General features: G+C 46.3%; 1 protein-coding gene across 1 annotated transcript in view; it reads right to left on the bottom strand.

Annotated features, from left to right (window-relative positions):
• The window catches only part of Fsd1l (fibronectin type III and SPRY domain containing 1 like), a 60,871-nt gene extending 52,410 nt beyond the window's left edge, over positions 1-8,461 (bottom strand). The window contains exon 1 of the mRNA XM_051162098.1: positions 8,316-8,461. Coding sequence (XP_051018055.1) covers positions 8,316-8,330 — 15 coding nt within the window. The 5' untranslated portion in view covers positions 8,331-8,461. The remainder of the gene's footprint in view (positions 1-8,315) is intronic.
• Between the last annotated feature and the right edge of the window lie 5,952 nt (positions 8,462-14,413).

Here is a 14,413-nt window from a genome sequence, read left to right as displayed (position 1 = left end):
TTGTGAGACTTCAGGCAGTATTAAGTAAAAGTTCTCAAATTCTGACAAATACCAATTATGCCAAGTCATGACAAAACACATAGAGCAAACGTCTCCAGAGGAGATGTACATCTTAGCTGCAGTGCTTGGTCATGCAGCACAGTCACCAGAACTCCAAAGTCCATGTCAACAGAATCAAGCCTACCAATTATTTCATTGTGAATTTAGGCTAACACAACTGCTAAGCCAACAAGAAAAAAAGGGTTTGATACAGTCGGGCCGAATGCAGCTGCCACCATTCCCAGACTAGATCAATGTAATCTGGGATGGACAAAGCCTAAAGCACTTTCTCACGGCAGCACAGCTTACCTTTATAATCAGGGTGAACTGTGAAGTGAAAGCACAGGCGACAGACTGGGCAGATGGACAGCAACACACTCACACTGTCAGGAGCCGGGGCCAGCTTAACCTCTTTACTTCTCAATTCAGTTCATCTTCTCAAGATTCTTATAAATGGGTCTGGGCTCAGTGGTTAGGCACACTGGCTGCTCTTTGAAAGGACCTAGGTACAGTTCCCAGCAGCCATATTCTGCTCACAGATGGCTGTAAGCTCAGGCACAGGAAATCCAACCATCCTTTTCTAGCCTTCTCAGGCACCAGGCGTACTATGGAGTGCAGACATACATGCAAACAAAAATAAAGACTTACAAGGTATGATACAAATATTATCTTCATTTTCCAAAGAAGCAGCCAAGACATAAAGAAATTCAGCAGTTTGTCTAGAAAAAACTCAGAATGAATGTGCCACAGAGGCAGGATTCAGATGAAAGAAGTTAATATTAGCTATTACACTGCACTGTTTGATATGGAAAAGATGAGGTTCATGAGAAGGAAGTCAGCACAGCTAAGAGCATCAAAAAACAGCTATGACTCTGCTTCAAAGTCAGAAGGAAAAAAAAAACCCTGGAACTGACAAAGTAGAGTACCCATGTACTGCCTACAGAGGGACAGCCTCCTCTGTTCCACACATGACTGGTAAGCGCCAGTGTTTTCAACCTAAAAGCAACGCATCATCATCATCATCGTGGTGTTGGAAGCGACAGACAGAGGAAACTGCTCACCACTGTGACCAGGAAGGCAGAGAGCGAACTGTGCAGGGCTGAGGTGAGTCCAGTAAGCTCAAGCCCCCCCCCCCCCCCCCCAAGCCTCTCCTCCACCAATGTCACCCGCTGGAGAATAGCCTTTAACACGCTGCTTTTTGGAGACTTCCCAGATTCAATCCATAGCACCCTACACATCAGTTGTTTTGTAACTTGGAAGCTAAGATGCTACAGCTCACCACTTTGAAATAGTACTGTTCTAACTTATGCACCCCCAGAAACAACTGAGAACTCCTATGCTGAGTCTTAATTTAGCTGCATTCAACTGCAACAAGAAGAACAACACACTCTGCCAACACAGTACAACAAGCCCCTGAATGATACGCATTATCCTGTTTGGAGAACAAAGGGCCTCCAACCATGAGGCAGGAACTCTACCTCAGCATCAACCGTCATCCATATAGCATGATTAAGAATACTGACACATGGGATTTCCCACCAGCAGCTCCTCAGACAGACTTCTGAGACAAAGTCCACATTCCTGCTTACAACAGTTAAGACATACAAAGTAGAGTCACCATGAATACCACTAATGCACCCACAATCTAAAGGGGACAATCTACTCTTATTTTCAAACAAGTTATTATTTAGTTAAGAACCTGCAATGTCAGGACTATTTTTAAAATTCATCCTAAGGGCTTTCAACAATTTATGGTTGCAGAAAGCCTTCAGGGGTTAACCTGATTTAGGTCACACAGCAGTCATTTGTCTCAGGAGCTCAGCTTTTACACTAGTGTAGACTGCTGTCACTCCCGGGGCTGGAAGGAATAAAGACAAAGTTCTAGTAGCCAGAGCAGAGGGATCAGTGAACCTAGCTGCTGCCTATAGTATCACTTCATACCTTGGTCCTCATTTAAATTAGGCAAAGAGAGTTGAAAATGAGAAAGCCTCGCCCAGCAGGTACGCTGCAACAGTAGGTCTTACCAGGTGAGTATAGCTATTGCAAACATTAACAAGAGTGGTGGGCCCAGGAATGATGGGAGAAGGTAGAAAGGAGGACTGAGACGGCAAGAACAAGAACTGTTCCACTGGTGTGTTAGGTGAGAAGGATGGGATGGACTCAGCGATGCCCCGCGCACTGGGGGAGAGGCTGAGTGAGCACAAGCACTGTTAGCTGCTGTTGAGAACGCTCGATTTGTGTGGAGCTTTCCTTAAGTCTTTATTGTAAATACCCCATAAAGTTTTCTGTGTCAATGAGTTAAACTACCAGGAGCATCTGTTCAGGCCTTTGAATAGCAGTGCACAGCCTTCCCTTATGCCAGGCACCCCTTCTCTGGCAACAGGCCAGCCTGCCCTCATGGTGGCTCAGCTGTTTTGGATACTTTACAATTACCCTGAGAATGCCAAAGCTGCCAGTATCGATACATCTGAAGCCAGGACTCCTGTTCCAGGAGACTTCACTCAAGTCACAACCACTTCAGAAAACTTAACTTGTCTGGCCTTGGAAAGCTTTGGGATAACAAGCCTTGCCAAACTTTGGATGACCCTGCAGCTCTTCTCACTCAAGACGGGGGACAAGCGCCTCCTCAGTAACTGAGCAAAAGGGAGCAATTGGTGAAAGTGGAAGCTGGTGTAATGCCTGGCATAAATACTATCCCTCAGTTGTGTGTGACAACCTCCCCTTGGCTGCATAACCAAGCTGCCCGGCTCACTGTTTAGAGCATCCTCCTATGCTACCCCAAGTGTTGTAAAACCAGGCCTGATACATCTTTCACATCCACTGATGAATCTTAGGTAGAATGGGATGAGATGACAGCGTGAAAAATAACAAGTACTGGCCCTAGCACTAGAGGTGGTGGTGGAGTGGCTGCCACTACAGCAGCAGCACCAAGAAGACAGTGACAGGTCTAGACAGCAGCAGGGACAGAAGTGGCAGGAGTAACAGCAGAGCACGATGAAGGTGACAGAAGTAGAGAAAGTAGAAAGGCAAGGTGGTGGCCAAGCCTGCAAGCACTGCTCCCTTAGGCATGCCTAAGAGTCTCCGAGCCTTAAAGACCGAGGGGTCGTGACATGGGCAGCTCAAGAGCTAAAATGCTCACCACTAAGGGTTCTAACATCCAAAGCACTAGAGCTGTTAGAATGGCGGGTGCTGACTGCCGCTCTCACTAGCTCCAGCTTAGAAGTGAGGCTCTGCCTGGTCAGGCCAGTTACAAGAGCCCTGGCAAAAATACCTAAATAGATCTGGATTCTATAAACCTCTAGTTTTCAAGGTTTGAAACTATAAACCCTTCAGTCTGTTGGCCGAGCCCATAAGCCTTGGGCATTCAAGGTCCCAGGCCTCAGAGAGTAGACTAAGTACTTACCTAACTCTACATGTCCATCTGAGTAGAGGGGGAAATGCACTTATTCTAACAAGCAAACCAGGGATCAGGGAGGCACAAGGAGAGTATAGATTGAGGCACTCAAGCACTGCTGACAGTGACGTCAACCAACAGAATCCTTCTGAAGGGCAAATGGACAATATATCTCAAGAATTTTAAGTAATTGGTAATTCCATTTCTCTAAATGTATGCCAAGCAGGTTATTAAGAATGTTGGCAGAGACCTGGCTACAAGAATGTTCCTTTCAGTATTATTTATAACCTTAAAACCGGGGACCAACATAAACATCCAACAAAAGGATAGCAATCAAGTTTAATCAAGAATCACATTTATGCAAATGCATTATTAAGTGTTGTAGAATGTTAATAAATTGGAAGAATTCTCATGATATATTGTGTAAGAGCAATTTATAAAGCAATACACATAGTATGATACCTAATGTCTTAAGGTTCTATTTGCATGAAAACATGATCAGCAAATCAAATGTTGATGTGGTTATCTTCAAGGTACGGAATTATAGGTGATTTTACTTTCATTTATTTATAGCTAACATTTTCTGCAATACACTTGGATTATTTGCATTTATAATGTAGGAGAGGTGCATAGGCTGGCTATGTTAACACTTTAAATTTTTTATTTAAAAAATGAAAAAATTATATGCTAAAATTAATACCCTATCAGTCAACAGACATCGGCTGAGGCTGGAAAAACTACCTAAGGTGAAAACACAGTACAGGCTGCTGACAAACCCACCTGTTTCCAGGTATGGTCAGTGTGGAATATCCACCGCTATGGCAAACACCCAATATGTACTTGCTGCATGAATAAACCTGTTTGCACTCAGCCAAGCATTGCAAAGAAGCATTGTGTTAAAACTTAAAAAAAAAAAAAAAAAGCCTGTTTCATTAACTGATATTTAGAAGCTGCCAAGTTCAATTAAAAAAAACAAAAACAAAAAACCAAGACCCCTATATGTGAGTAAAGAGATCATGAGCCTTCATATGATGTTCACTTATACTGCACTTCATGGCTACAGCTCTGTTTAGAGAGGTAAGAGTCCCATCCCACCTCCAAAAAGAAAAAGAAACAAAAGGAGGGGAGATGTTGTGCAGTATAGGATCTCACCTGGGGCAGCAGACCAGATGTCAGACTTCACCTATGCTCTGCACCACCTATCAAACATGTCCCTACACTTGACAAGTGTCTAAAGCAAACAAACAAAACCAACTACTGTACGGGGGTTTGTCCCTAGTAGCATCTTATTTGTCGTAAAGATTTATTTCCTTTTTAATTATGTGTATGAGTATGGGTAGGGGCACATGCATGCAGGTGGTTGTAAGTCATCTGATATAGGTGGGTACCTGGAATCAAACTCTGGTCCCCTTCAAGAGCAGGAAATGCTCTTAACTGCTGAGTCATCTCTCCAGCCCCTTACTGTTAGGACCCAACATTTAAAATTTTAATTTTCCTAATTGTGTATTTAGAAGCCAAAATTTAAGGCCTAAAGGGAGGTAATGAAAAAATGTGGACTATGAAAAAAAAACCACCTGGTTTGAATCCAGACTGCATTTGGTGCTGTGTGACTCTGGGAACTATGAAAGAATTTTGCTCTGAGAGTTCAAAGGAGCCCCCTACATGGTACTGTATGCACAATAATTAGTTTTCATTCTTCTTCACTTTCCTGAAGAAACTTTAGGTTTTAAAACTGAAGACAAGTAACGATGGAACACAGGTCAACTGGATAGCTATCTGGATATAGAGTGGGTCTTTTAGCAAGTGTCAGGGTATAAGAGGAAACAGACGAGGAAGACAAGTGCAGAGCTGAGTCTAGGTTTACCCTGGAATAGAAAGGAGACTCTGAGTCTCCTACCACCCAGGGTAGGAAGAACACTCAGAACAACGGGTAAAGCACTTAACAAAGCACGCTCTTGATGGCATCCTTCTGCCCCTGTCCTCTCACCCTCACTGCTGAAAGGAGCACCTCTCCTAGAAACAGGAACCCCTATGAATATCAGTGATCTGTACCAAAATTTAACTTGCACTACCAAATTAAAAAAAAAAAAAAAAAAAGCACGCAAGAGGTACAACTGTCTTAGTTGTTTCAGTGTTTTCTCTGAATGTGCACATTTCATCAGGTAAAGAAACTTTCCAGATTTTATCTTAAAACCACTTAAGGACATATTCAAAAGGTCTGAGGATCAAACAAAGCCCATAACACATCCTGCTCACAAAAGTGTCCCAGAAACTCAATATAAACAAAATCCCTCTGTTCATTTCCAGGAGATAATACTGCTTCTGTGTCCTACAGTATGCCTTACACACCCACGGCAACTGCGTCTTCTTCCTCCACTCAAAGGCGGCATCTGTTGCTAACAAAATGCTGAAGTTTCCATGGACAAAAAAAGGAAGGGAAAAAAAAAAAAAAAAAGCAGCTGGGGAAGCTGCCCCATGTGCTGACCAGGCAGCGACAGCTTCTGTAAGATGTCCAGTTTATGTCTTTATCTAGACTGCCTGACTCTCAACTCTCAATCCTCTTTCTATTAGGATTTAACAACCATTTCTTGGCAGCACCGGCTAAAACAAGTTCTTAAAGATGTGCAAGTAGTAAACACACCTTAAAGGTAAAGAAGTCTAGACTGGATGTGAAAAGAAAGACGCTATTTTGAGGTTGAGTTTGTAAGAGTAACAAAAGCTGTTACTGTGAGGTGTGGTTTTCTTGACATGAACACAATCCTCATTACTCTTAACGAGAGCGCCATGGTTGTTTCTATTTTAGAGATGAAGGAATGGAGACTAATGGCAAATTATCCAAGCTACGATGGCCCATAAACAGCATGGCCAGAGAGCTGGCTGCTCTTAATAACTCACAACTGAAATCCCAAGGCCTTCCCTGCCAATTACAGCATGTAATAGTTCCTTTATAGACTGAGAGATCATCTCTGCTGCCATTTTATAACCGGAAACAGTCTCTAAATCTCATGCTATGGGTGTACTGCTGCCTTGTGCAATAGACAGGAATACCCAGTTTAGTTCATTACTATTTGAGGCAAGTCACTGATTCTACAGAAATTCGTTAAGAAAAGGAAGCTGAGCTTGACAGCATGATGTACAAGCATCAACACTGTAAGCTACAGAACAAGTTCTTGATGCCGCCAACGAAACTCAACCTACTTTTAACATTGAAAAGTTGATTTTCAGAGTAATTCTGGTAAAATACACCAGCACCAACGGAAAGAACAGCTAATTCTTCACTATCTCTGGGGAAACTATACATGGTACCCACGCACAAATACATTGTCTGAAACGAGAACAACTTGGCTCAAACCTTCGCTTACTGGCACGTCCTTGTAGACCTCACAGCCTCAAATACTTGATTCCCCAGTGTCCCCTGAGAAGATGAGCTACAGGAAAACACTTTTAGTATTACCATGCATGGACTGGTTTAGTACTAATTATTCATAAACTTTAAAATACTGTTTTCAAAATAGAATGTTTTATCCCAGTTTTTAATAATACTATACTATCTTCTTACTTCCACAAATGACGAGACTGATTGGTGATTTGCTCTGTACACACAGCTAGCAAACATACCGTACCCCGTGCAACTCACCTTTCTGTACTGCCAAGTCACTTCTTCCTTTTGACCTTTGCTAATAATGTCCGTTCAAACACCACATCCTTTTCCTCTAATAACCTGTGTGATGTTTTATAAGCCTAAGCAGATAATACTTTAAATTTATACATAATCAAAATACAAACTTTTCAGATAGCCTAGTAATATCTTTATAAGATAGGGTAATAGTTCTGGAAATAATAATTGGATATACCCAAATAGGTTTCAAGGCAAGCAAATGTAATCTTGTGCATCTCTGTTAAATACGATAGTAAATGCTTAACACATCACATAATTCATGCCACACACCTCTAGCATTCCTCAAGAAGGTGAATCCAGGTTTTTAAAAAATGCAATTGTTCTATAAGCCTTTCTGGCACTTTCTATTCAATAATAGAAAATAATGGCCTCTTATATAGGTTCCCTTTTCCCTGCTACATTATTAATAACAACACTTCTTTTTTCTTTCCTGTAACAGAGTACCTTGCAATTACACTATAATATAACAAAGAAAGCGGGGCGGTTTATTTTTTCTATGCAGGGATTACTACTGAATGTTAAATTTTCAATTGCAATTGTGTTCAATTAGACTGACTATATTCTCCAAGTGCTTCACTTAATCGAAAAGGCTACTCTGTCGATCTTTCCTTAACTTATTCTCGAAGTACTGAACATTCCACAAGATCACTGGGTAACTGTGCTGAGCTATACCAACAGGCGGACAAGGGTGGGGCAGCGGCCCTGACAACTGCCTTTTTCCTCAATTAGGCAAACACTGAGATCTGCTTATAAATAAACCACTAGCAAGGCAGTGGGCAATGGTACAAAGGAGATTCGGTCCCAGACCCACAGGGTAGGGACCGTGCTGAAGACTCGGTAGAAGAAAAGGACACCAGTTTGGGCGCCAGCAGGGAGCACCCCCAACGAGAGGCTGAGCCACTGTCCTCACGCCTGCAGGAGAGGGACCCACCCTCCGAGCACGCTGCGGGAAGAAAGGGGCCTAGCGTCCGCAAAGGGCGGCGGGGACCCGGTTGCCGCTCGCGGTCTCCTCCCTGCGGTCCCCACCCGGAGCCAAGTACGGGGCAGAGGTCGGTCCGGGTCACCGGCGCGGTCCCCGCAGCCTGCGGGCGCTCAGGTCCGGTCAGGTCGGGTGGGTCCGAGGCCTGGCCTCGCCCTCCACCGCCGACCCTAGCTCCGCGCGCCCCGCCCACCCTCTCGGCCCGGCGCTGCGCCCCCGCTTACTTTCTGCGAGTCCATGATGAGGGACGAAGCCCTCCGGGCCGAACCTGTCACCGGAGCCGAGTGCGGAGCTGGAGGAGTCTTCGAGACCCGCTATCTCGGCCGCCACCGGCCCGGTCCCGTCCCGCAGAGATCCCGCCCGTCCGCACCCAACCCGCGCGCGCGCCGCCGCCGCCGCCGCCGCCGAGCCGCGGTTGCCAGGGTGAAAGGGCGGCCCGCGGGAGGGCGGGGTGCGAGCGCGCCACGCATGCGCATGCGTGCGCTGGCGCCTGCACAGGCGGAGGAGAGGATGGAACGCTGCCTGTCCGCCTTGCTCCTTCCTTCTGCAGCTGCGTCTTTCCTTGCATCCTTTTTCCTAAGCCATCGCTGCGGGTCTTTGTAAGGAGCCATTAGGCACCCAGCAGCCAGGCCTATGGGGAGGCCTTGGGAGCTAGCTCTGACCAGGATGCAGGTCGCACCTACAGCATCTCTCCACTTAGCCTTGGAGAGGCAGTCGGGGTAGGCCAGGCCCAGCTATCCAGCAGGAGGAAACAGGCTGGGATGGAGAAGCAGCTGAAATGTGGGGAAAGGTCTTCCGGGGCGTGGTGGAAACCTGAAAGGGCTCCAGGACAGGGAGTAGGAGGAAGTTGCAGAAACGTGGGTATGGGACTATTAGGGCTTTGTGACCTGGCTGCCCTTGCCCCCACGTGCGCCTTCCTATCTCTGTGATCCTGTGTCATCCATGAAATAAAAGCGGGAATGCAGACCTTGCCGAGGACCGCACAGATTAAATACTGTGTTTGTATTGCCCAGAACATCGTGCCTGAGTAAATGACAGTGGGGCAGCAAATTAGAATCTGCTTAGGACCGCCCGCCGGAGGGGGCACTGCAGGCTGGAAAGCTTGGGAGGGAGATGGGCGGCTTTAAAAGGTTCTCCAGGGAGACAGACTTTATTTCCACTCATCTGGGCATTCACATACTAAAGAAATAAAAGTAAAACGAATATCGAGCATTAGGTACCGGTTCTGCAGTTCTACACAAATGGTCAGTGAAAGGGCCTGGTTCTCAAAGAGCTTACAGTCTAGTGTGGGTGAGGCTGTTAGAAGAAGAGTTTCTAAGAGAACCAGGGAGAGGGAGGGAGATAAATGGGTGGATAAAGCTCTTGTACTGCAAGAGTGAGGCCCAGAATCTGTACACCCAGGACCTAGCACCCACATAAGAGCCAAGTGATCACAGACATATACTGACGCTCATGTGCCCATACATTGGAATACACTCACACCAGCAAAAAAAGAAGTTGCACGAGGTAAATGGCAGGAATAAAGTAAGCAAATTTCATGGAGTTAATTCACTGAGAATAAGCAAGGTTCACATTTGTGACATTACTCAGGAATGGCGTGGGAAAAAGCTCTGAAAGGGTCTGAAGAAGACTAGTCACAAGGACAGTAAAAGCCAAGGCCTTGAGAAGGCATGAGCTGTTTTTAAGGAATCATATTTACATTGCAATGTTTTCATTATGCCTCTACCAGAGTCTTTCCAACCATATTATGGTTTCTTAAGGCATGTCTTTAATCCCTGCACTCGGGAGGCAGAGGCAGGCAGATCTCTATGAGTTCCAGGCCAGCCTGGTCCACAAATTGAGTCCAGGACAACCAAGGCTACACAGAGAAACCCTGTCTCCAAAAAATCCAAAACAAAACAAAACAACAACAACAAAAACAGGAAAAACGTCTTCTACCATACCCTGTCCCAACCTAAGCAGGCCACACACTGTGCACCCAATAGACCCCTTCTTCACTGAATAGCAATGGAAGGAATGGGATAAAAGATACAAAGAGAAGCAATGATTTAGTTCTAAGTGGACTGAGGAGAGCTTATGCCCAACTTTACTCCTGCCAGCTGAAAGGAGGGGCAGTGCACAGTTCTCCTGGTATCAAGAGAAGGGAATCTACTACCCAAAGCGCCCAATTGCATGAGGGAAGGTGACAGAAGCCAAGTATCCACCCACTAGTCCAATGCTGCTGGTTCCAGTGGCTGACCTCAACACTGTAGCTGAGTCATTTTCCATGGGTAAAAAATATAGCCTACAGCAGGGCGGGACATCAGAGGTCAAAACCACTGGCCTCGATTGACACCATGGGTCCATCCATCACAAAGGTTAGCAAGGAGCCTTTGGTCTCATCTCCAGAGCTTCACCTTGCTTCCACCAGAGGGAAGGTCCTGGGCCCTTTTTGAGTGACAAGCACTAGCACAGGAGGAAGAAAGAAGGTTTGAGAGACAAAGAGTCACCCTGAAATTTGATCAGCAGCCTGTCACAGAGCCACATCCTAGGAGCTCATTTCTGGCTCCTTGGCCCCAGTTTCTGTAGCTCTTTCCCTTCGGGCCAGCCAGGCAGCCTGTGGATTTTGACAACAGCTGTACCCCATCTGACTTCTGCCCTCAGCAGATCTCCGGTTCTGGCTTGTCTGGCTTCCCAGCACAGTTCATCCAGGACCATTTGCTAACCTTGTTCACAGTGCCAGTTCCTTTGGGCTGGGACTTGTGTCCCTCCAGTTTCTATAGTTCTCTCACTACATTCCCTCATCTCATCACCACACTGGGCAGCAAGTCTATAGGCCAGTCACTCACTGACTGGGCTACAGGCAGGTCCTTACCTTCTGGGTACTCACCTTTACATGCCACATCCGGCTAGGAAGTATTTTAAAGTAGCTTTATTCTAAAGCAGTTGGTCTTAAAATTTGGCCCCAGGACTGACTGCATCATCAGTATCTGATAAACTTCGTAAAAATGCAAGTTCTCAGGCCGGTTCCTCAGAATCGATGAAAACGGACTCTCTGGGGTCAGGTCCAGCAATCCCTTTTAACAAATCCTCCCTATGGGTATAACGCATAGTGACGCCTGAGAACCACACTGACTTCAAAGGGACCAATATTGCTCTTTAAAGGGCGGGGGGGGGGGGGCAGGGGACGCTGGAGAGTTGAGAGCACAGGCTGCTGTTCCAGAGGACCTGGGTTCAGTTCCCAGCACCCACACGGCAACTCACAACTGGCTGTAACTCCAGTTCCCGGTGATCTGATGCCCCTTCCTGACCCCCAAGGGCACCAGGCACTCGTATGCACAATGCATATAAGTAGGCAAAACATGTATACATATAAAATAAAAATAAAAAAAGTTTTAAAAGCAAAAAAGGAGGGGCTGGTGAGATAGAGTGTGTGCCACTCAAGCACCAGGGCATAAGCTTGGTTCCCAGAGCCCACATAAGAAGTGTGGGGTGTGGTGGCAGGCCTGTGATCCCGGTGCTTGGGAGCTAGAGATAAGAGGCTACCAGGCACTCACTGGCAGCCAGCTCAGCCTGATCAGCATGCTCCAGGGTTAGTAAGTGAACTTGTCTCAAATTTTCAGCATAGAGCAGTTGAGCAAGATGCCTGATCTCAACGTTTGGTGACCACACACATGTGTCCACAAATGCAAATGTACCTGTTGTACCTGTGCATGTGTGTTGCACACAAACATGATACACACATAAAAGGAAAAGGGACAACAGGGAAATAACAATATATATTGTTTCCAAACTTAGGCTTGCTGTTCTGAGATGCTCGTCTAAGCCATGGTCACCTGATTGAAGTGCCTGGCCTTCCCTAAACTGCTTGCTCGCTGATGAAACCCCAAGTCTGAATCGCCTCATGGTTGGCACTGCTCATGTCCCAGAAAATGGTCCTACTCCAAACTAGGTTCTTTGTCTTCTCTGAGAGAGGACACTCCATGCAGGCCTGAGCTTCCTCATGAGATCTGGGGGAGGGACTTCCTTCCTTTCCACGTCTCTAATAACCTCTCCCTTTGAGGATCAGTCCAGCTGGGTCTGCAGGCACTAACAGCTATGTACATTTGGATCCTGACACCACTGCCTGCCAGCTCTACAGTCATCAGTAAGCCCATCTCTTCACCAAGGCTCCATTTCCTAGTGCACAGCATAGCAACCATAATTTCCTTTGTGGGTTTAGTGGGGATTAAAGGAGACTATGTATGGAAAATATCTGGCTTGTAATGGGTGGTGGTTGCTACTCTTATTTCTGCCCTATACAGCATTTCCTTCAGGGCTATTCTTGCATAGTTATTTCTCCACCGGAGTCTTGGAGCCTTACAAAACCTGTTCCACTCCAACTCCCCTGTTCTCTGCCATGCCTGTTTTTCCTGTTACCCATCACTAGTCAAGTGCCGCCTTTTGTTGAAGCCTCAAATGTTCACCCATCACTCCCTGATCAAACATGACCTGGGTTTTCATTTTACAACCCAGCCGGGTAAAAACAAGCCTCTCCTTTGGTTAGATCTGGGTAGGGGTTTGAAGTTTACGGCCTGTATTGTCCTTGGCTGGTGCCATAGTTTGAGCGGCCCCTACCCAGATCTAGCCAATGGACAGGACATTCTCCACAGTTGAGTGGAGAATGGGGTATGACTTTCACACATACTCTGGTACCTCATATTTGACCACGTCCCCTGGATGGGGAGGCCTGGTGGCACTCAGAGGAAGGATAGTAGGCTACCAAGAAAAGACTTGATACCCTATGAGCATATACAGGGGGAGGAGGCCCCCCTCAGTCACAGCCATAGGGGAGGGGAGTAAGGGGAAAATGGGAGGGGGGAAGGAATGGGAGGATACAAGGGTGGGGATAACCATTGAGATGTAATATGAATAAATTAATAAAATAAAATAAACAAGCCTCTCTAAGTCTCCGTTTCTTCAGCTGTGAAACAGGAGACACAGCACCGGCACCAGCTGATGAGCGGATTAAGTGAAATAATTCAGGTCAAGTGATTAGCTGTGACTGACACGTGGTAAACATGCAAATAAGCTTCGTGCTTACTATCACTTCTCAACCACAGAAGCACCTAACTTTGTGCTTCATTAAATGACAAGAGCTCCTACAAAGGAGAGGTTGGTTATGCCCTAAGGGAGTCTGGTGGGGAGGCTGAGCAGTGGGGTGGCCTAGGTCACACTTAAGAGACCTCTAAGCCATGTGGGAAGCAGCAGACACAAACTGGAATGGTGAAGAATCAAAAACCATGTGAGAAGCACAATTCAAGTACCTGATCATACTTAGCCTAGAGGAAACATGGATACAGTCACCGACTTTGTCTCCTCTGGGCTGGTACACAGTGTCCCACCAGCAAACTACACCCAGCTACTGGAAACTACAGGAAGACAGGTTTCTTCCCAACACATTGTCTAGAGTCCCACAGAAACTTGCTCATTGGACTTGAGACCTGCTCCACAGAAGGGAATTCATACCCGATTGTATAAACCTGATTACAAGCCAGTGGCTAGGATGGGCGTAGACCATAAGGCAGTGGTTCTCAACCTTCCTAATGCTTTGACCCTTTAATACACTGCCTCATGTTGTGGTGACCCACAACCATAAAGTTATTTTCGTTGCCACTTCATACCTGTAATTTTGCTGAGTTGTAATGTAAATATTGTGTTTTCCTATGGTCTCAGGCAAGCCCTGTGAAAGGGTCCACTTCTTTTGTGGTCGAACTTCAGAGGTTCAACCCCCAAAGGGATCATGACCCACAGGTTGAGAACTGCTGCTCTACGGGGAAACCTACTACTGTCGTTTTGCTAACCAGGTATGCTGGCCAAATGCTTTCTAGTGATTTATGTCTGTACCCATTGAGCGGGTACTGCTCTCAATCGCAGCGGAAGGCACTTGTTGGTGCAGGTGTCACCAGTCAGAGTGCTGAGAAGAAGTGGCTGCTGAGAACTCAGCCCTAAGAGGGACATCTCCACCAATACCCTCAAGGCTTGAGCAACATGGTGGACGAGGAACGGGAAAGGATGTGAGAGCTGGAAGGATGCTGTTTTCTGAACACAGCCTGGCTGTTGCCCTCCTGAGCTCACAGCAGCTAGTTGTCTGCACAAGACCAAGCCAGTCAATGGTTCCACCACCGAGTGGAGAGGAGCTCCTGCGGCTACACTCTGAGCTTCAGCTGCCTCAGAGCTATTGGGAACTGAAGGTTGTTGGGAGAGGAGGAGTCATGTTTCCTCAGGGGAGGGGCTTCGGGTAGGTTGTCACGTGCACGCAGAGCAGACATCACTAACTGGACCTAGTGGGTTATTTGAAAAC

The sequence above is a fragment of the Acomys russatus genome, chromosome 2 (genome assembly GCF_903995435.1).
Source record: "Acomys russatus chromosome 2, mAcoRus1.1, whole genome shotgun sequence".
In the NCBI taxonomy this organism is placed as follows: Eukaryota; Metazoa; Chordata; class Mammalia; order Rodentia; family Muridae; genus Acomys; species Acomys russatus.
The sequence above is the reverse complement of the archived record's forward strand: the minus strand, read 5'-3'. Positions and strand labels throughout refer to the sequence as shown.